This window comes from Enoplosus armatus, chromosome 13 (genome assembly GCF_043641665.1).
Source record: "Enoplosus armatus isolate fEnoArm2 chromosome 13, fEnoArm2.hap1, whole genome shotgun sequence".
NCBI lineage: Eukaryota > Metazoa > Chordata > Actinopteri > Centrarchiformes > Enoplosidae > Enoplosus > Enoplosus armatus.
In genome coordinates this window covers 22,114,968-22,136,933 of record NC_092192.1, presented here as the reverse complement: position 1 = coordinate 22,136,933, position 21,966 = coordinate 22,114,968, and the positions used below count along the sequence as shown (strand labels likewise).

General features: G+C 41.6%; 1 protein-coding gene across 1 annotated transcript in view; it reads right to left on the bottom strand.

Moving 5' to 3' along the window:
* Nucleotides 1-8,070: 8,070 nt before the first annotated feature.
* LOC139295365 (protein turtle homolog B-like) overlaps nt 8,071-21,966 on the bottom strand; it is a 96,206-nt gene continuing 82,310 nt past the window's right edge. Inside the window, exons 19-21 of the mRNA XM_070917549.1 lie at nt 16,285-17,922; nt 10,380-10,507; nt 8,071-8,285 (exon numbers count right to left, since the gene is read on the bottom strand). Of these exons, the coding sequence (XP_070773650.1) occupies nt 8,071-8,285; nt 10,380-10,507; nt 16,285-17,922 (1,981 nt within the window). The remainder of the gene's footprint in view (nt 8,286-10,379; nt 10,508-16,284; nt 17,923-21,966) is intronic.

The following is a 21,966-nucleotide window of genomic DNA, read 5'->3' as shown; positions in this document are numbered from 1 at the left end:
ACTTTAAAAAAAAAAAAAAGGAAAAGAAAAGAAAAAAGCACCACGGATGTTTTTAAATAGCACCAGTTGTCAGAATGTATATGACGTGTTTTTTTTTTTGGCAATGTACAGCACTGAACCAAATGTCACCAATGTACTGGAGTAACTTTTAGCAGCTGCTGCAATGCTCACCTCCCCTTTTGAGCGTTCGTCGGATTAACTTGCCCCCCCCCCCCCCCAAAAAAAAAACAACCCAAAAAAACAAAAGCAATCATTTGGATCCCCTTATGTCAGTTCAAAGCAGCATAATGAAGCACTGTGTCTGTTACATACATACACTGTAAATATACACTGTGAAACATTTCTATCTGCACAGTTTGTGAATTAGAGGATTATACATGTATGTGCTCTGCTGAGATACAGATTTGCAAGGGAGCACCATAGAAGGGAAAAACGATTCGCACCAGTCTTTCATGCCTAAAAAAAAAAGAGAAAGATATACATTTTTTAAAAAGATGAACGTGTGACTGCAGGAGCCTGCCGGGTAATTGACCAAAAAAAAAAAACAACAATAATAAAGTGGTGAGGAGCTAAATCTCTGTCCCCAAAAGAACAAGTAATAAGTGTGGTAAGATGACGGCCCACAAATAATTCAACAATTACATTTTTGCTATTCACACCAACGGCCGTTGCTATAATAACTAGTTAGTTGTATCCTTCTCTGAGCGTCTGTGTGTAATAGACAGTGAGATATACAGTACAGTGACAGCCACGTTGGTGCACCATTCTCTTTTGTTTTGTACACAACTGGAAACCTCAGACGGACGTCCTATTTCTCTACTTTGTGTAAGATTCTGCATTGCTACAGTATAAAGCAACAAATGGATATAAAAATAATAGAATATAGACTTATACATTCTTGAAAACAAGTACTGTCCCCAAATATAGACACTCATATAACCATTTTGGTTCCATGACAATATACTGTATATATATATATATATATCTATCTATGTGTATATATATATATATATAATTCTTTTCTCTATATTTCCTGGCTCTATAATATTAAATTCTTAAACTAATTTCTAGCATTTAGAAGATTTCCATCACTCACATATAGACATTGGTCTGTCACATCGTGTTATAATGCGTCACTGAGGCAGACCCTACACTACTCAGCCCCCACCCAATCTTCAGTATAGCTGATGTGCATCATATTTTCTTCTACAAAAAAATATATATATGACAAGGTATGCTTATTTGAGATATTATTTACACGGCGTAACCAAACTTTTTTTTTTTTTTTTTTTTCCTTTTTAAATCTCAAACCTGCAATGCCTTTTTGTACGCTCAAGAAAAGTTGACACGTTCTAATATATCAATACTTTCCTCCACGCTGCTGTATCTTTACACTGATGGCAGATATCTGCGGCGTTTTGCATTACACAAAGACTGATTTTGAATGTCTCACGTTTAGTTTAGATGAAAGGTCTCTGCCTCGATGCATCCTGTAATATTTCTGCAAGTAGCTCCTGCTTTGGTTTGCCATGTAGTTTGCCTGTGATTCAGCCTGTAGTTCCTGGAAGAGGTATCTCCTATAATATCTCCTCTCCTTTTAAAGGACAAAAAAAAAAAAAAAAAGAGTAGAAAATGCCGCTTTAAAACTCTGACAGGTTCAAATATGATTATTCATGGGCTTCTACTCTTAATATAAGGAAAGTTCATTGTAACTTTCTACTGGCCTGCAAGCTATTATTTCATTTTCAAAGACGGAGTAGTGTGATTCCTTAAATTGCATTATATCATTGTATCAATTTGTATGATAATATTGTGAGCAGTCAGTCAAATACCAATGTGTATTTACAGAAATCTCATGATATGATTAAACTCTATATCACACACGTTGTTGCCAAATTGCTCATCGGGCTCAAAGTTCCTCAAAAGTGTTTTTTTTTTTTCCGTCTTGCTTTCGAGGAAATATGAAAACGATATGGCAGTTTTCGGTGTCGGCCGCGGTGAGGTGCATTTCAAAAGCAACTAAATATGAAATCCATTATCCATTAAGTTAAAAAAAAAAAAAAAAATCAACAAAAACGCTTTTACTTGCGCAGCGTGTGTTAGCACCAGAGATTCTCCACTCTCAGCGTTATGGAATAAAAGCCTGTTCAACGTGTCGAAAACGTGGATATCCTCAACAGTACGGTGGTAAGTCTCTCTCGATGCATCTTAAAATATGTAAAGCCAGAGCAGAATGACACCAAAGCCAGACTCCGGGTTCTCCAAAGCTCGAGAGTCGAGAGCGATACAGTACTGAGATCTCCTTTACAAATCTTCAGTCTTTTAATGACTGTTCAAAATATGTGGCGTTTCCTCTTCAGACACCACAAACACAGCTACTTCTACGCTATTCCAGAGTCTTGTACCACCAAATGCAAATTATCACTATTATCTCAAAATGGGTAGCACCACTGGGGGCTCACGTGACAACGTTACAGTGTACGTGTTACCCTCACCGTGGCCCGTAATCCGCGCAATCATTCCGAGCGTCACAGAGAATCAATCGTTTTTTTTTCCTAAGTTCACATCTATATACTGTACTTAACACAAGTCGGACTGCAATTTGACAAATAGAGCATCAACATGGTTTCTTTTTCACTCCAGACTACAGCTCGTGAGGTAACGTTCACCTAACGTGTGCTATAAAAAATATAAATTGATCGACATCACAGAAGTAGTAAAGAGCAAGTCTACCTGCCCTACAAACAATTCTGGGTGTTGCAACCGCTTCAAATCCGCTGAGCCTCTGACCCCACGGCATGTGCTTTCGTTGCATCTCGACGCTCAAGGGTCAAATGTATGAAAATTTGAACCTGTAAGTCTTGTTGTAATTCAAATTAAGTTTTATTATTAGCCAGAATACGCGTTATTTGTTTAGGGTAACATTAGGACTATTTGCTTTTACCTTCAAGGTGATAACAGCTGTTTTATGGTTGGTTCCTGCTTCAGCATTCGGGGCTTAACAGATCCCTGTTGTCCCGCTTTTCTCACACATAACAGCTACACAACGTTTGCTCTGGTAGTGGCGACCCCCACCCTTTTTGTCAGTAGCAAATGTTTATACCATGCAAGTAATATCTGTCACTATACACTATGTACACGGACACATTTCTCAGTGGCACGTTAAGAGGTATACAGTACTTCTTTGTTTGAGGCAGATCTGGCCTCACCCTCGGGCCTCGTTGAGATGTCTCGCCCGTCCAGCCCACACTGTCCCCGCGTCTCGTTAAGTCTCGTTAAAGCCCTTGGTGATGAAATCACTGCACGGTCACACAAAGCTACAATTTCCCACCACCGCCGGTTCGAGGAGCTAGTCTTGTGATTTGAAAATGTTCAGGGTATTTTTTTTCTCTTAAGTTGGTGTTAAGTTTTTCGTGGTATTCATTCTCTCTACATTCAACCAAAACATGTAAAAACAAAGTCATACCACTGGGCCTTCAACGTACATTTCAGCGTTTTAGTTCAGTTCGTTTATCCTTTTTTAAAATGTGGTTTCTCCAAAGCATTTTGGAGGTGATGTAGAGGCGCACCCTGCCCCCCCATTGACTTTGACCTCCTCTGTGCTCTGAGAGAAACGTCGCTCTCAAACTTGGACTTGGAAAATATATATATATATATATATATACTGACTTTGCAAACAGTCACAGCAGCATCTACATAAAAACTATCTCCATATTGAAAAAAGAGGGAATATACTTCCTATTAATTTCTGTAACTGCATGCATATTATTGACCAATTTTAATAAAATATGCAATTTCTTATTTTACAATATATAGACTAATTATATCTACAAACTCCAATAAAGAATCTCCCGTGTATTTCAGGTCTTTTCCCACTTCAGTCAGTGTTTTGATAATTACAACATAGGAACGACGTGTTCGGTGTTAAGTTGGCAAAGTGCGTTCAATTGTGATTTTGCAGATACAATATATGCAATGAATTGTAAAGTTAACTCCTCGACAGAAATAACATAAGAATATAAGGGGACAATATGCTGGTACAGTACAGTGTGTACATTACAAGCTCTTATTAGTGTTAATACATTTTGTTTTGTTTGAAACTCTTGATTTAAACTTCAGGACTTTTCAGTGCCTGTTCTACTGATCTAATGTTGATTCCACTGCAAAACCTTATATCGTGGGTAGAAAATAGTGTTTGTTTTGTAAAAACTTGTTTGAAATGATCCGCCAATATTAGAGCATGTCATCCCCGAACACACCTAACAGCAATGTCTCGCTCATTTCTTCCCAATGTAAATGTAGTTATTATAGTCCTGATTGGGGAATTCATTCTTAATTGATGGCAATCACGCGCTCCCAGGTGTGTTTGCCTTGTCTTTTCATACACAGTGTTATATGCAGTGACCCCCCCCCCCCCCCCGCCCCCAGAGCTCTGCTAAGAGGAGCCATAGCAACAACACAAACATCAGAGGGTCTGCAGTGAAACATTCAATAAACCAAAATGTCCATTTGAAAGGAAACTAAGGCACTCTTCTTCTATCTAACAAACACCAGTCAATAAATGGCATGAAAGCAGTGATATTCAACAGCAGCAGTCACACATGGAGAGCGCTGTTCATCAGAGAGTGCCTGCAGTCGGTTAAATATCGCCGCGGGGATGCCATCATGAAGGTGTTTTTTTTTTACGGAAGACGAGGTCCTTGTTTTCGCTGTCAGTGTGATTTTGAATCCAACCACCACTCCAACACGCACCTTCCAACCACAGATCACGTTAAGCACAGGCAGCGGCGCGGCCTTGTCTCATTCCTTTGTATAAAAGTGTTCCTATAGTGCAACAACGACACACGCCTGTGAGAACGGAAGTGGCATTTGTAACCAATTATGCGCGGAGGATGGCTCGTCAGCACAGCGTCACTATGTGGTTTTGTCGAGCACCAAGAGCCTCCGTTGGACGCCGAGCACCTGCGATGGGATGATGCGTTTCAGTTATTACATCACAGTGCCTTACGAAGACTGTAAAAGCAATGTTGGCGTCACAGTAGTTTCTTATTCTCGGCGGCAGCCCTCCTCGATACAAGGTGTCGGGGATTCGCAAAATGCTCGATGATGTTCCACGTGCGTTTTCATGCCACTTCATTCCCACCGAAATGATTCACGCTAACTATCTTTGGAAGTAGAGATTGTGGTTTCACTTCGAGTTACAGATGCTAACAAGACATTTCTTAAATCGTATTTCAAAGTTATTTCCACAATAAATCATTACATCGACAAACTTGGAGACGTAATAATTCCATCATAAATAAAGGCACTAGCTTCTTTACTAAAATGCTGCTTTTTTTTTTTAGACTACGAAAGCAACCCGAACGCATCTGCACGATGCATTTATTAACTTGTTTTCCAGTATGCTGGATATGGTCGTGATTTAAGACACTTTGTTTTTTTGCTTGTCTATGCATGTATGATAATTGCTCTCAGGAGACTTACTTAGTGTTCCCTGTTTTATTAAACAGATGTAAATGGAAAGAAAACCACATCTTCTTTTCACTCCTCCTGCACGTGACAAAACTCAAAATATGAGAGGAGGAGTCAGTTGTTGGGGCAAGGTTTCTGAAACCTTGACACGGCTCCCTTTGCAAGCATTTATTGTGGAAATATCTTGGTCAAGCAACGGAATTTAGTCACTTGAAGTGTGGCTGATTTTAGGAGAGTATGTTGGAGTTGCAGCTGCGTCAGAATCTGCACAAAGTCACAACGTAAGATCACACAAATAAATCAATACATAAAAACTTCACACGTCGCCACCGGACATACCTGTGAGCAATAACCGCCCCAAACACACTTCAGCAGAACATGCTTCCGTGTTGTATTAGGAGCCCAAGATATGTTACCGTAACATCTACAAGTGAAGAGAACTTCCGAAGAAACGGAGCACCTTTAGAGCACAAAGTGAAAAATAAATAAACAAATAAAATAAACAGCAACAAAAGCTTGAAGTGTTACAGTACACACACCCATCCTTTGTTGAATCTAAAACGTGACAGAGCTACAGCACTGTGTGAGTTGAGTTTCTGATGTTATGGCACTTCCTTTGCTTATTCAATAAAATTCATTTTTAGCCCCTTAAGTGTCCACGCTCCCATGTCAGTTAGACAGGCAGACCATCTCAATCACTGGAAACCTTTCGAAGTAAAACTGAGCAACATGTAAACAAAAAAAACGCAGTATACAACAAAAAACATTTTGGCTCGCTTTTGTGTTGCCTCCAACGCCACATGCTGTTTTTCTTAAGGTATGACTGTTCTCTCAGCGTTTCCATTTCAAATGACAAGCACATAAAGGCTATGAGAGAAATGAAAGTCAGACAAGCGTGTAGCAGGCAGCCTCCCAGACGCTCCATTAAGGCCAAACAAAGCCATTGTGTTTTTTTATGCCCTCTATATATGTATGGAAAAAAATACTATCATATACTATGGCACAAAATCTTATCCTTCACTACATATGGTTGTTTTGTTTTTTGTTTTTTTGAATTGAATTGTTTTTGGCATAACTTTCTTTCTGAATGGGATTTGGAACCCTCTACACTCCCTAAAGTAGAAGAACTGGAGGAGATGCACAGGAACACACACACACACACACACACACAAAGGAAATGGACAAGATTTTGCTCCAGTGCAAACCGTTGTGAGGAATGAGACGCTAAAGACGGAGCAGCTGATTGGAGCAATTCAATGACTTTATATAGAACGGCTGAAAGTAGTCGCCACTTTTCACCGTGCCTGCTAATGGTTTGTTGTAAGTGTGTGAAATGCAAACGTGCCAGTAAGCCCCCTGGTGAAACCCTGTGCGAGTCACTGCTGAATGACATCTATTCGATAAGAATTTACATATGGTGAGAGTCAATAGAATTCCGTCTGCAGACAAAGTAAAGCGGCTCAGGGTTGTTTGTCTTGATCATTTACGACAGAGCAGAAAAGATGAGGAAATGAGTTGAGGTGAATTTCGTCACTGATGTCATCATCGCTTATCATTAACATCTAACAAACTAGACGAGGCGCGCGTAAGAATGACAGATGAGAACACGTCATTATAAGAAAAGCAAGTGGAACACAATAATGACTAAAGAGATGAAAAAGGCTAGTTTGTTCTGCTGGCTGATCCTGGTGGTTGTGTGGTCTCGTGTCCTGTGCTCTGAGGTATACTTGGTGGGAAGTGTGAGAACACCCATATTTGTGAGGCGAGTTTCTCGGCAGATAAGAGACGCTGGCGGAGAGAGGATCCCGTGGAAGGTGCTGTAAACGGAGACCCACAGGGCTTTTCTGGAGGGGGGGGGGGCTGGGGGTTGGCTCAGCATAAGAAACATGACCCAAGCCTGGAGAAGCCTTTCAAATTTAAAAAGAAACGGTAACATTGGAGAACTGGGATTTTAAAAATTAGGAGCTGGTATTGTGTTGCCTCTATTTGCCTTAATCTTTTTGCACTGGAGTAAAACTTTGGTTAACTGTGGCAGCTATCATTTAGATTTGAATCACCAAAAGTCTAAACACAGTCAGGGAATACTACTTGATTTAAGCATTTACACAAATCATTCTTGTGCATTTGGGCGTCCCAATTAGTAGTTGTGTTGTAAAAAGAATGCAAAGCCTCAGAACCAAGACTCGGTGATGCCATTCCAATCACCAATGCTGCTATTTCACTGACAGAAGGTGGGAACAGCATTTTAGACTCATTTAGAATCTGTACTTTTTTTTTTACTGAAAAAGAAGTTTGGTCTCTGAAAATAATTCTTGTGGGTTGTTGATCCGATTTCTGATTCTTCCGAGTACATTTGTCATTATCGCAGATTAGCTCGTGAACACGGCAGAATGCTTACTAATGCGGATTGAACTGACCAAGGGTGTAGCTACAGAATATACCAAATCTGAATGCTGAAATTTAGTGCTGTTACCCTTAACAGGTAATAAACTGCACACATCTTTAATTGTTAGTGTTGTTTTTTTCCCATCTGGTGTGTAGCTAGTGTTATTTTGGAATGGGGGCGTATTGCATGGTTGTAACCTTGTCCTCTGGCTTTTAGAGGAGGGTGGCATGGTCAAGGTCTATGTTGTCCATGCTGGCCAAAATAGCCTTCTGGTCTTCACGGGGCGGGCGGCGGTATAGCAGAGCAGAAAAGCGAGTATATGGTTCATGGAGGATGGGCCGTTTCTTCTTCTTGCGGAGGTAGAGAGCTTCTTCGGGCTGGAGTACCTGAGAGGTGTAGGCCTGCTGGGTCTGAGAGGTGGAGACACCTGGTGGAGGGGAGATGAAAGGCAGGTCACTGCCACCAGAACTCACAGTGGCAAAGTTTACAGGCAACTCTGCACAATAATCCAACTGACATCACCAGTTATTTTTCGAATGGAAACATATTCATTTGGGAAACATGCTTATTTGCTTTCTTGCAAAGAGTTAGATGACAACACTGACACCACTCTCATGTGTACGATCTGAATACAGTATGACTCTACAGCCGGCAAGTGGTTAGCTTAGCTGAGTACAAAGACTGGGAGAAACAGCTAGCCTGGCTCTGTTCAAAGATAACAAAATCCTGTCCACCTAGTTTAAGCACTAATTCCTAGAGTCTGCGCAGGTTGACAGGCAACAAGGCTCCCCCCAAAACCATGACTTTTTACATTTTGTTTGTGTATGGATTAAACCAGCGAGTAGAAACGTGACAAGAACATGTTCATTTGTAATATTTACAGGTGCTGGTAGGCAGGTTTTTTCAGGCCAGGCTAGCTGGTTCCCCCTGCTTCCAGTCTTTATGCTAAGCTAAGCTAAGCTAAGCTAATTGCCTGCTGCCTCTAGCTTCATATTCAGCAAATAGATATGAGAGTGGTAATAATCTTGCCATCTAATGATGAACGATGAAACACCAATATCAATGCCGAACCCTTTACTTTTTTTCATACCATAGTTGTCACCTGAGCCTGCAGCTGAGCTAAAACCTTTGGGACATAAAATCATAAAAGTTGAAATACACATTTTTATAACTGTACCTTAAATGGGATATGACATATGCTTGATGAATTTAAATGGCCCTGATGGTTATCAGCATCAGGGTTATCTTGTCTGGGTTTTAGACTTAACAAAGTTTTATAACTAGGTTCGGGAACAAAGACCACGCCTCGAACACATCCCATTTCCACACAAAAGTATTTAAGCACACCTCATCCATTCCCTTCCCCTTTGACTTGACTGAGTTTTCACATGACCTGTGACAGACTAGTACAGAAAACGCTTACCTCCTTGCCCACTGCATCAGAACTCTCCGCATGGGCTGCCTGTCTCCATCCATATTCTTAGAATCCATGTTCCTACTGGCATTCCTTGGCCCTCTGTGCTGCTCAGAGTTCACCATTTCAACCCTCAACTTCCATCCATCTCGGCATGCAACCACGTCTGACATTTCCATCCATTCTTCTGACACTCTCTTCTACCACCTCAAATGCAGCAAGACCACCCAGCCTGGTCTACCTCAACCCGTCTACCTGTTTCGACTAGACTGTTTCGACTGGACTTGTAGCTAAGTCCCCCCCGCCCCAAGACCTTCTGTTCGTTTCAGAGACAGGTGAAGTGGCCACACCTTTAACCAGGTCTTATCCAGATCTGGAATATCTGATATCTGATATACTCTAGGCATTCCTTCCACATCCAAGCGTCATCAAAATTCTGGCCACTGGTCTTCTCCAGCATACTTAACTAACATCTGCAATGACTGGAACGACATCAGAAACACCCAAGCGCATCTTTGCATTTGTTGAAGTTTTCTTTTTGGGCGCTATCCAAATCAAAGTACATGAAGAGACGGCTCCCCCACTCAGATTCTCGACTCCCCTGGTTCCCTCTTGTCTTCACTGCACTCCTCCATCCATCTGTCCATGACCCTGATTTCTCCCCTCATCCCTTAACCCTCATCTTTTCATCCCTCGACCCTCACCCCCATCCCTTCATCCCTAATCCCTCTCTCTGGACCCTTAATCCATCCCTCCTACATTATCTTGGCTCTCTTCCATCCATAATATGCATGAACCATTCTAAATCCATATCTTTCTTGGCGTGGTCTTTGCTCGTAAAAAATCTTTAACAGAGAGTATGCATTACAAACTGTAGGTGCGGCGTTTATGAAGCAGGCTACATGCTAAATCAGCACTGATCCCATCATGTTAAATCCAGTCAACAGTGAAGCTTTTCTGCTCTGTATATGAATTACAGTATAAACATCACATTCTATTACATTATGAACGCTTTTTGTCTTTGGCAGTAACGGCTGGTTATTCAGTCCTAACCTGCAAAGTGTTTTGTGCAATTTAATTAAGAACAGAGAGAAACAGGGTTCACACCTGCTTTCTTTCTGGTCTTGGAGTTATTGTTGTTCATCGTCATCTTCTTGGCCTTTTTAATACGTTGGTATCTCAGTGCATCAATCCTCTCAGACCCCGAAAGGGCACTCGGCGCACCTCGACGTTTTCTGGATAAAGAACAGAGAGAGGGGAAAACAGGTAACTCCAGGCCAAGCACGGTCAGTGGACTGTGTTTCTGCACTACGGAGTGCAACGAAACCAGAAACCCACGCAATCTCAAAACAGCACTGCTCGTGCTAAGCAAGAGGTGCAGCACATTGCCAAAGGATCAATGTGAGACACCTAAAGAGCTGTACTCTGAAATCCAGCAAAGGTTTGAAGAACAATGTGATTAATTCTATTACTAAAACCTTGTGCATCATCTGGATGTACTAACTGTTAAGTTTAGGTTGATGATGATTATGTTTCACATAACAATTGGTTCATAAATCCAGATGGTATACTTAATTGTGCAACTTGAAATTTCATTGCCCTTCAGGGACATATATACTGTATATGTGTATATATATATATATATTTTTGTTGCTCAAATTGATCCAAACAATCTTTGTCCAAAGAAAAAGCAGTGTTACACGATCCCTGAAACCATGTATTTACCTCATGGCGTAGATTAGAACAGTGAGTTAAGTTGTTGAGAAGGTACAACATTTAAAAAGACTTGCACTGTTGGTTTCAGAGGAAAATTTCTCCCAAAATGAAAAAAAAATTTCGAACAAAATGTAAGCAAGACTTTTTCAATTCATCATATGTTTGCAGATTGCATAATTCTTTTAAAAATCAATCTATCCCACTCTGAAAATAACAGGTGCAAATGTTTCCGTGGCTTGGAGCGTATATTTCTCAGCTGCTCATGATTGCATCTACAGACCTCCCTCCCATTCACGGAGGCACTTATGACTTGGCAGCCAACAGATCTCTGCCACAAACACACACTTGGTTCTCTCAAGGCACAGAAAACAATTAGCATTACAGAAAGGCCATCTTCCCACCGTGGCTGCAGAGAGAAACCGATGGTCGTTAGTAAAGGGGGGAGAATCACAGCTCAGCAACAAAGCATCATCAATATGTATTCATAGACATGGATACTGTCTACAATGGGCTTCACCATGCTGACAGGGGGAGAGATGGCGGGAGGGGGAAATGACTACTCGGGAACAGTCACATAATGAAAAATAAGCCAAAGAAAAGCGAAGCACTAGGACAACAAATGTAACAAGAATTTATCCATAGAATTGATTCTTTTTTTAAACGGAGGAGCAATATTTAGCGATGGCATGCATGGCAGTTTGCACATGGAACACGACTTTAAAGGGGAATACATTCAAAAGCACTTCATTGGGCAGTTCACTCAAACATAAGGGGGTCCTCAAGCCCCCTGTGTGCCCCCACTCTGCAAGCCCTTTGCAAAATATTTGTTCCTTGGGATAAAAAGAAGTGCGTAAGCTGTTTTGTCAGGACACTTGCTTCACACGCCAGTGAGAGCTGTTCTGCAGTCCTAACTTACAAGTGCGATTGTATACTTACAGTAGATGGTTTAATTCATGCTCTATACAGATGCTTTATACAGGGGATTAAGGCCATGTGTCCACCAGGAATCTGCTTTAAGTTATCTGGGCTAAAGAGATGCTCGCGGGAAGTCTTGGTCATGGCTCCTGCTATTGCTTTGCTGCTGTTCAAACCCTGCAAGGAATCTGCGTTTCTGATAAAAGCTGGAATATTTCGGAACTTCTTGGAACTCGTGCGCTTCACACATGCTAAGCTTTCATCAGCAGCAGCATTTCTGCTTTATTGTTAACGAAACAAAAAAAGAGCTGTAAATTATGGCTCCCAGTGGACACACAGCTTAATGTAACATCATTACGCCAATCTTACAAAATATTTCTTGGAGATTGGGGTCCAAAATATTTTCAATTGGTGTCAAACAATACAAGCATCTGTGAAATATAAATGGGGGAATGTGTCACGCTTGAGGAGAATGCTAAGAAAGTTTTGAGAGAGTGATCATCTGAGAATAAAGACTGTCCACATAGACCGCCCTTTCATAAATCAACAGTACGCCACACCTTGTAATAATCTACTAAGTACAGAAAGACACAAGACACCAAAATAAATTGGTGATCATACCTGCTGAGAACAGCATATTTGCTTTTTATAATGAAATATTAACGTTACCTGGATGTAACTCAAGTTCTATGATTGTGTGTCTGTTTATAAAGAAAGTACTGAGTGGTACAGCGCCCTTTTTTATTAGCATTATTCTTTGCTGGCCTGATGAGGCTAGTCCTCCAAATATCTACTGGGCTCATCTTTAGACTGAGAGGGAGGAGGAGGCCAGGATTACCTGGAGCAGCTGGACGTCAGTTTAACATCTGAACAGATATCCGCATATAAATGCAGAATCAAGATTTTGGTATTGGAAGCGTTCTGGTTTTCGTTTGTAGTTCGAGTAGGATTGACCAATCACCTTTGAGTGGGCTTTTGTTGCATGCAGGTAAACAGTCCATGTGGAGGGCAAAAGAGGCGGAACGACATTGGACGGCAATTAAGCTTTTTATTTATCTCGGAACCCTAGAGATCAGCTTTTAATGAACTTTTCTTAAATTGGTCTGCATTCAAAATTGTCGTTGGACGATAGCCAATGGGTTCCGAGGTAGCTAATCAGACAGTAAACAATGACGGAAGAGAAAGTCTGGGCCCGGACATCCGTTATCTCTTTTCCGGTTATCCATTGGCTACATTGGCCGCTGCCCCCAGAGGCTAAATCGTCGTCAGAAGACAGCCGATGGGTTCCAAGATTGTTTAACATCTGACTGGATGTTGGGCCCAAATAGTGAGTTGGAGGAATGGCATGTTGAGGAGCACTCCCCAATCATGCTCCTGGAGTATCAAATGACTCGTCCAAAGGTGCGGGTGTCTGACATACTGTATGTAGCGCATGTGGTTATGGTGACAGCAAAGATCGGAGACATCCTGAGAAAGGCTGCCGCCTTAGTGTGAGCCTCATTAAAATCCCTGACAATACCCTCTGCAATCAGCTCATTCTCGTAGTGAGGGAACTTCCCAAGAAGGCTAGAGCTGCACCCTAAGGAACTAGACAGGATTGAGCAACAATTCATTCCATCCTGAGGAAAATGGCTAAATGGGAGGGATGGTTTATCGCTGGGCTAAAGAGAGGAAGAGGGAAGGAGGCACACATTGACTGTATTCTAGACATGTGCAATTCCTTTGTTTGATTGCCAGGCCTTGACTTAGAACAAATAACATCAGCACACCTCTTGCGTCCAGCACATAGTGCTGCACGTTATTGCGGCACGTGGTCACGCACCTCCTGATTTTTTAAACTAAGCACCCATTGTGTGCGGAGCCACTATTCATTTCAAGATTGATTAGTTCAAAGTGGGTTTTTTTTTCTCACTTTGCTGAATACAAAAGTCATCTATAGAGCATGACATTAGTTTATTACAGTAAACCTGAGAACATGACTGCCACAAATACTGATAAAAGCAAATAACTTAAATTAAGACGTAAATCAGGAGGAGCTGTATTAGCAGAGTGTGCCGCCATGTTGGTCTATGGCCTTCATCCGGTAACACTCCTCACTAGTATTTCTGATAATACTGCAATGGATAACGTGTCGAGCAAAGCCTCTATGCGTGCTCATAGCTCATGCGCCATCTACGGAGGCCCCCTCGCCACGGTATCTCGCATTGAGCACAAACAAAGCTTTAGTGAACTGCAACTGAAGCAAGTGGATTTGCTGTCCTGAGCCACAGGGAGGTACAGTAGGTCTCATCCATGATGATTTATTGAAATGACAGTCATGTTTACTGACGTTTCCTGAGTTCTTTGCATTGATTCAAGGTGAGATGAGGGCGATAAACACCTAACTTCCCTCTCAATTATGGCATACTACTTCCATCTAACTGGGTGTCAAGTGCATTGATCTGTCTCAGGGTGCCGGGTCAGAGCCTCGTAAGGGTAAGTCAATAGAGAAGTCAGTAGAGGGCTGGGCTGGTAAAAAATACCATCACCCTACAGTACAGTGTCAAAACTTAACCAAATGATTGGAGACCTTTTTAGGGGCTTGCTTCTGCATTGACAGTCATTTAACTTTTGGATGATGTCAAACCCATGACATATATAAAACACAAATTAAGTGTGGTTTTATCTCAAGATTAAAGGTGTTTGTGGGTAGAAACATGAAGTTTGTAACTATTCAGTGGGAGTATAGTCCAGTTTGGCCATAGCACAGATGTGTTCTTTGAATTTTGCACCAAATACTATCCTAAAATGTATTGTGTTGCCAAACTCATTTTCGGAGTAGTGCACCAAGTAACCGATAAATGCTTGAATAGATAGTTAAATTGGTTTAAGGCTGATAAGATTACTATTGTCTTATTTATGTGTACACCTAAGTAATAAAAATAAATAAATAAATTAAATTTGAATGTGGTCAGTTAGCAAACCACTCAAGCATGAAATCATGTTGGTGATATATCTCTGATCTAATCTATTAGCTAACAGATGGCATATGCATATCAGTCAGAATGCATAATGTACTGAAGACTGCAGAACTTAAAATGCATAGCCACTTTGAGAAAAAGGAAAAAGGAAAGAACTGAAATAAACTACACGTGTTGACTGAAGGAAGGAACAAATCAAACAAAGACTCAAAGTCTTGTATTCCCCTTTAAAGGACGAGGTGATCAAAAAGTCCCACCTGCTAACCCCCCCCTTTCAGACATGGATCCAACCCTTACCTATTGCGGTGTAGAGGACCTGGTCACAACAACGCTGCCCAGATAGCTGAGATCAATCAAAAACAAAGCAGGTAAGACTCCATGAGCCATCAAGAACCACCATACTGCCCCTAATTCAAAATGATGGAGACATTGCAGGACATGAGAAGCGGACAGGCCCTGTGACACACTTTGCCCAACAACCTTTCCTTCGTAGTCAGACCTGGGGGTGTCCTGGGGACAATTAAAGGGGTTGGGGAGAGGAGGGTTACAGAAAGTGAAGAGGTTGGATCTGAGAGGTTGGAAGGTAAGGGAGAATTGGTCATGCAGTTAGGTTACTAAGGCCGAGGATGGGCCGCAGGGCCTGCCAAGATGAACTCTTCTTAAAGCATCCCTCCGCATGATAAAGGCATCTTCAAAGGCTTGGAGCTAGACATAACAATGGGTGTTTGTTTTGTCTGGGGAATCAATTGGATGAATATTATGGGATTCCTCCTGTTAGGTGAAAGCAGGGTAACGCATGATAAAGATGGAAAAACAGGGATCCTGTGGTGATGTCATCGAATTCCCAGGCTTTTAGGGGCTTGTGCCAAACAAATTACACAGTGCACTGGCAATAGTATTTTTCATCCGGGTGGACTGTAGCCCCAAAAGGTCTGCAATGTAATCTGTGAAGCAAATGCATTTTCTTGTCAATTCAACAAATCATTTGTTTCACAGTTGATACTTTTAGGACTTTTCACTGGAAAATGCAATGTATTCTTGAAGGTGGTACTTTTGGAACAATGCTTCACAGATTCAATGGGTGAATACCTCTAACTTGATGTCTGACATGAAAAGCAGCATTGACCAAATTGAAATTAAACTGAAAACTTCCAGAGCTCGTCAAATGAATCATCACAACAAAATGGTTTTCCTTCAACCGTACAGTTTTCATTTTCATTTTTCATATATTTTTGTTCACAAATGAAAAAAGCATAAAGTAAACTATAAAACTAATTTGCCACGGAGATGATTAAAAAAAAGATGGATATTAGACAGCACTTCAGTAACCAAAATGTCAGAGCAACTTCACACATCAAAGCATTATGGGTTGGGGCAGATGACTTAAATGGTATCCCTCTCTGCATGCCTAATGCACCTACCCTGAAGCTGACAACTGGGGTGGAGAGGGCTCAGATGGAAGGATCTCCTCCTCAGTCCTCCTCTGAGATGGCATCTGCCCAAATATGTTGCTGCTTTCCATGGGGGGTGACGGGGACTGGGAAGCTGGGTAGCTGGTTGCAGAAGTGGCAAAGGCCATGTGGGAACGGTAGCTGGGACTTGCTCTCCTGCTACCCTGGCCTTGGGCAGGTGAGGAGGAGGGGGAAGATCTCCTTGAGAAGCTGGCTGCGGAAGGAGGGAGGAGGGTAATCTCAGACATCTCTGGGGGTATGGGAGGTTGGACAATGCTGGGACGCGGCCGGGGACGTACTACAATCTCTGGGGAGCCTTCATGAGAACTAAGAGGGCTTTGGGTGAGGGGTGAGAGTCGAGAGGGCTGGAGAACCACCTGATGCATGCCAGAATCCATCCTACGAGCCTGTCTGGGACTGAAACGAGGGGTGGTTTCAAACCATCGTGTGTCCAGACTACTGAATGTGCTAGGGACAATATGGGCCATTGGATCGGTGTAAGGCAAAACCGGCACACCCATTCCGTGGCTTGTGTGTCTTAGCTGCCCTAAATGTGCCTCTTGCATAGCAAAATGCTTGGCTGGGGAGCCATGAGGCTTTGCCTTGCTGGGAGACTTGCTTGAGTGGCTCTTTGGGGCCTCCAGTGGCAGAACAGCTGGGTAAGTGGGCATTGGAAGGGAGGAAGGCTGGAAAGCACTAAGGGGAAGAACATGAGGTGGAGGGGGATAGGGGGAGTCGTGGCGGAGATGCAAAGGGTGATGTGGTGGAAAAATGAATTGGGGCCCCTCCAGACTTGCAAAGGTGAAATCCAGTCCCTGCCAAATCTCCGGTGAACGAGAGGAAGAGGTGAGTGTCAGAGGAAGTGGGAAACCAGAGACAGCATATTGTGGGAAATCACCCTCCCCCATTTCTTCAGGAATCATGGGGTGACCAAAAGGACCTTCAGCAAGGTATGGAGGGGAGGACATGACAGAGCTGAGTGGACTGGTATCAGGCATGTAAAAAGGTGGTGGGGGATCATGATCCCCAGGGTGGCCTAGATAGCCATAAAAAGCCCTGTGGTGGAGAGAGCCTCGGATTTGCCCTGTGGCCTGGAGCCGACTGCTCTCCATGATGGTCATACCTTCGAAGGGCCTCTGGAAACGAGGGCTGTAGGCTGGAGGTTGCAGGTAGGATTCCTGACTGGAGATGGGGGAAATCTGGTGAGGCCGAAGAGGGGCCATAACAGGTGGCAGAGGCCTGGGATCGTCATTCTCTTCGTCTGACTGCCGGAATTCAGGATAGAGGTCTGATTCTTCCACAAAGGGGAAGCCCTCAATTCGCCGGGGCTTAACAGACATTTCTGCGTCAGTGGGATCTATGACAAAGCGTCCATCAGGGCCTCGGCTGATGAGTTCAATGGGTGTTGTTGCCTCAGCTTCATGCTTGGATATGCTATACTTCTTGCTTGTTATTGCTCTTTTGGTCTTCATGTATAAAGACAATTCCTCCTTCTTCCCTGGACTTGGGGGTGGTTTCTTCCCACGCTGGTCATGACTATCTTCAGATGATTCTGACGGGGATGCCTTTGAACGAATGCTCTCTGGGCTCACCTTTCCTGAAGATGACCTACAAAAAAGAATATAGAAGAAGTGAATATTCAGATCTTCAAAAATCCAGTGCTCTGTGCAATGCAAAGCTTCGCTGATGGTACTGAAGACGAATCCAGCTACAATAAAACACAAATAAAAAACACACCTTGAACAAAGAAATTAGTAATAAGAGCACAGGTGTAATTAATGACGGCTGCACTCTATTTACAGGATTACGACTTCTACATCAAAACACCTGTTTGATCATGAGTCTTTAGAGAACAAAGGGATCCTGCAAAACATGTCGCCTGCTATTTTTCAGCATCAGTACAATTAAGAATAAAGAAAAGTCATGACTAAATAAGGGTTCCAATTGTGTGTCATTTGCTTGAGCTGATACGAACATCACAAACCTCAAATTTCTTGAAAATGCACATGGATTTACCAAAAGGAAATTAAGAAGAATAATGACTTGACTTGATAGTAAATGTTATGAGCAACAACCAGAAGTGTATGTGCACTTGCTGCTGCATCATCTCATCAACTTGGTGGCTTAACCAGTGTTGGAAGTATTCAGATCCTTTACTTATGTGAAAGTACTAATACCACAATGTAAAGATACTCTGTTAAGTAAAAATCTTGCATTGAAATACATAAATACAATCAGGAAAATGTACTTAAAGTATCAAAAGTAAAAGTACTCAATGCAGAAAAATGGCCCCTGTGACTGTTATACTATTCTATATTATATCATGATTATTGCTCATTATTCATTAATGTGTAATCAAGTGTTTTATGGTTTATTTTTAGTTGGTTGAGGTGGAGCAAAATTTTAACCATTTTGTATAGGGCTGCAACCAATGATTTGTTGTAATTATGGATTAATCTGACGGATTATAATTACGGATTAATTATTTTCTCGATTAACTGATTGATTGTTTGGTTCGTAAAAATTCAGAAAAGAGATAAATGCTCTGTGAGTAGAAGTGTGAAGTGGAATAGTCAAGTAAAGTACCTCAAATTTGTACTTAAGTACAGTACTTGAGTAAATGTACTTTTACATTCCACCACTGGACTTGAAAAGTGAGGGTTAACAGAGTGTAGATGCAGAGGTTTGGTGACACAAGACACTGTTTTTTTTGTCAAGTAGTCAGGACGGTGCACACAAGGAGGGGATATCACACACTAAATGGACCAGAGTGAATTTCTGACGTATATTCATTTCATGCATAATTCCATTACAAAGAAGTGAGAAAAAAAACTGACAACAACAAACTGGCTTGTTAGAACCCACACAGAGCCTTTCACGCTTGCTACGGAGTGTAGAGTATTTGGACAGTGACACATGTTCATTTGTATTTGCTCTGTATTCCAGCACATTTAATTTGAAATTAAATAATGCCTTTAATAACAAAGAATTGACTTCCATGTTTACCCCCCAAAAACTTAGCTACAAATCTTAAGGTATTTCTCTAAAACATGAATAATATTCATTCATTAATTCATTCATATTTGTGACTTAAAAAAGCAACATCAACGTAAAAAAAAAAATAAACTCAAAAGTAAATTGGATTGGTGCCAGGAAGTATGCGACGTTACATTTTTCCAACCCGGGCCCCGCCTATTTTAAAGCAGTGAGATGAGCACAGAGGAAAAAAGTGAAATAACCATGAAATAACTTTGGCAGAAAATAGTCTGTTGGTGTAGGATCCCATTGCTCACAGTCAGAAGCTTCAGGACTTTTAAGGGTGTTCACATTCATACTGGTCGAACAGTGTAGCCCTTTATACATAGTTCCCCTTACTTTTTTACAATGTAAAACAATAACGGGGTGCCTGTGGATATAAACACCCTCAAATTAAAGCTGAAAGTGCACAATACCGCCTATACTACTGCCTATAATAATGCCTATCTTTCTGTATGTGGCACACGTTTCAGTAAATATGTAAAACTGCCTGCCCCATAAATTACATCAGGCCGAAAAGTGTCAAAAGAGAACAGAGCCGGCCTTTGCCCCAGACTTGATTTGAGAAGCTTCGTAGCAATAGGGTTGAGGTCGTTGTAATCAACAGCAATGTAACGCTCTGGTATGCCAGACAGGTGTAACCAACAGGTGAGAAAAGGGAGAGGCTTTGATCCGAGACACGTGCGGACGAGTGAGAATATATCATAGCTTGGAGTAATGCTGACTGCTGTGCCAAAATCTAAAAAAAAAAAAGCTAGTTGAGATGGCCCAATTGGGGGGCGACTGCCTTTTTTCCGTAGCCAGCTTTGAGGTTGAGAATTCTGAGTGGTGTCGAAGACTTTACAAGTTCAGGCGATGACAAGAGTTATATAAATTGTATTTGAGAATATGACCAGTGCGCAACACACTTTAAAGGAGATGCTGTGAAAGAGATATTTCTGTTAATGACTATAACGTGTCTTCTCACTGGAAGGAGGAAATGAAAACCATGATTTGTTTTGAAGCCACAATTGCTTTATTTATAGTGGAAATTGAAACATATATCCAATCCACAGCGGAATAACAAAGGGTTGTGCTCATAACGACCATGTTATAAATGGAGTCTTCATAAGGAAACTGCCAATGAAAAACACTGTTACATGTGATGGATATTTCAGGTTAGTTTCCAGGGTGCAATGCCTTCACAGATGTGGTTTCATGTCTCATTCTGTCATTCGTTTCTCATCTGCTTTATTCAGCTAGCAGCAGGCTAGACAAGTAATACTGAAATATCAAGTGGCTTGTTGCCATAAACTACAGTGATAACATGCATATAACGTAACAGAAGCAAATACATCACAGCAGCGATGCTTATCTTAGAAGACAATGTGATGCGTTTCAGTGGTCACATACCAGACTGCTCATATGATGTAGCAATCAATTTGATTTAATCATTCATTTTTTTGTTATTTTTTTTGTAGATTTGACCATCATTCCTATTGGTTACAATAATATCTTAAATCACTGATTTCATGAACTGTACTAAAAAAAAAAACGGGGTAAAACTGGGCTTGTTCTACAGCTTTCGGATTACTTATGTTGTTAAATTGTCTCTGATGATGCTATCGCTAACTACAACCAAAGGAATACTGGCCAAAACGATAACACGAGATAACAAAAAATGCTGAGTTTTCACTTTGTGTGCTTAGTACGTATGACAATAAGAAATACTGCTGATACTCTTCAAACTGGTTGTGTGCCTCATTAAATGGTCACTCAATGATTATTATACAATTAGGGAAAACAGCGAGTGCAGACAATGTTTTTCATGAGCGCACACATGTTGTCATGAGCAGCAGTTGGCACCGGTATTGTTATCTTTTCAAGCTGAAAGATGCAGATTGACAATTGAAACACTTGACTTTCATTTAACGGGAACAAGGTTGATTACTGCAACAGGCAGAGTGAGGAAAGGGAAATCGACTGCGACGGCATCTGGCGTGAGAAAGGTGAAGTGGTGACGTCAAACAGTATCAAAAAGCGTCAAAAAGAAAGTGATTCACGTCACGCTTGGAGGTGAAACAGTGATTTAAAGTGAGTGAGGACACAGTCGCCTACAGCTCAAACCACAGAAATAGTCACAAAGCATATGCAGAGTGCTGTGCACAATGCAGAAAACAAGGGTTACGTTTAAGAAATACAGTTATTCGCTTTATTGCTGAGAGTTAGATGTGAAGATTAATAACATTCTCATATCTGTATGGGCGAAACAGCTAGACTAGCTCTGTCCAATGGTGACAAAATCAGCCCACCAGCACCTCTAATAGAGCCAGGCTAGCTGCCCCCCCCCCCCCCCCCCCCCCCCCATTTCCAGTCTGTCTTTGTACTATGCTAAGCTAAGCTAACCAGCTGCTGGCTGTAGCTTCGATCTCCTCACGTAACTCTCTGCCAGGAAGCCAATAAGCTCATTTCCCAAAATGTCGCACATCTCAAGAATGATTTCGTCGCTCTTGAAAGAAGTCCCTTAAGATTTAGATATTAATTTCAGACAAAATCTGCTTAATACATATATATATATATCATCTACCTTGGACCCATTGATGTTTCAGTGAATGAAAGAATGAATGGTAATCCCAA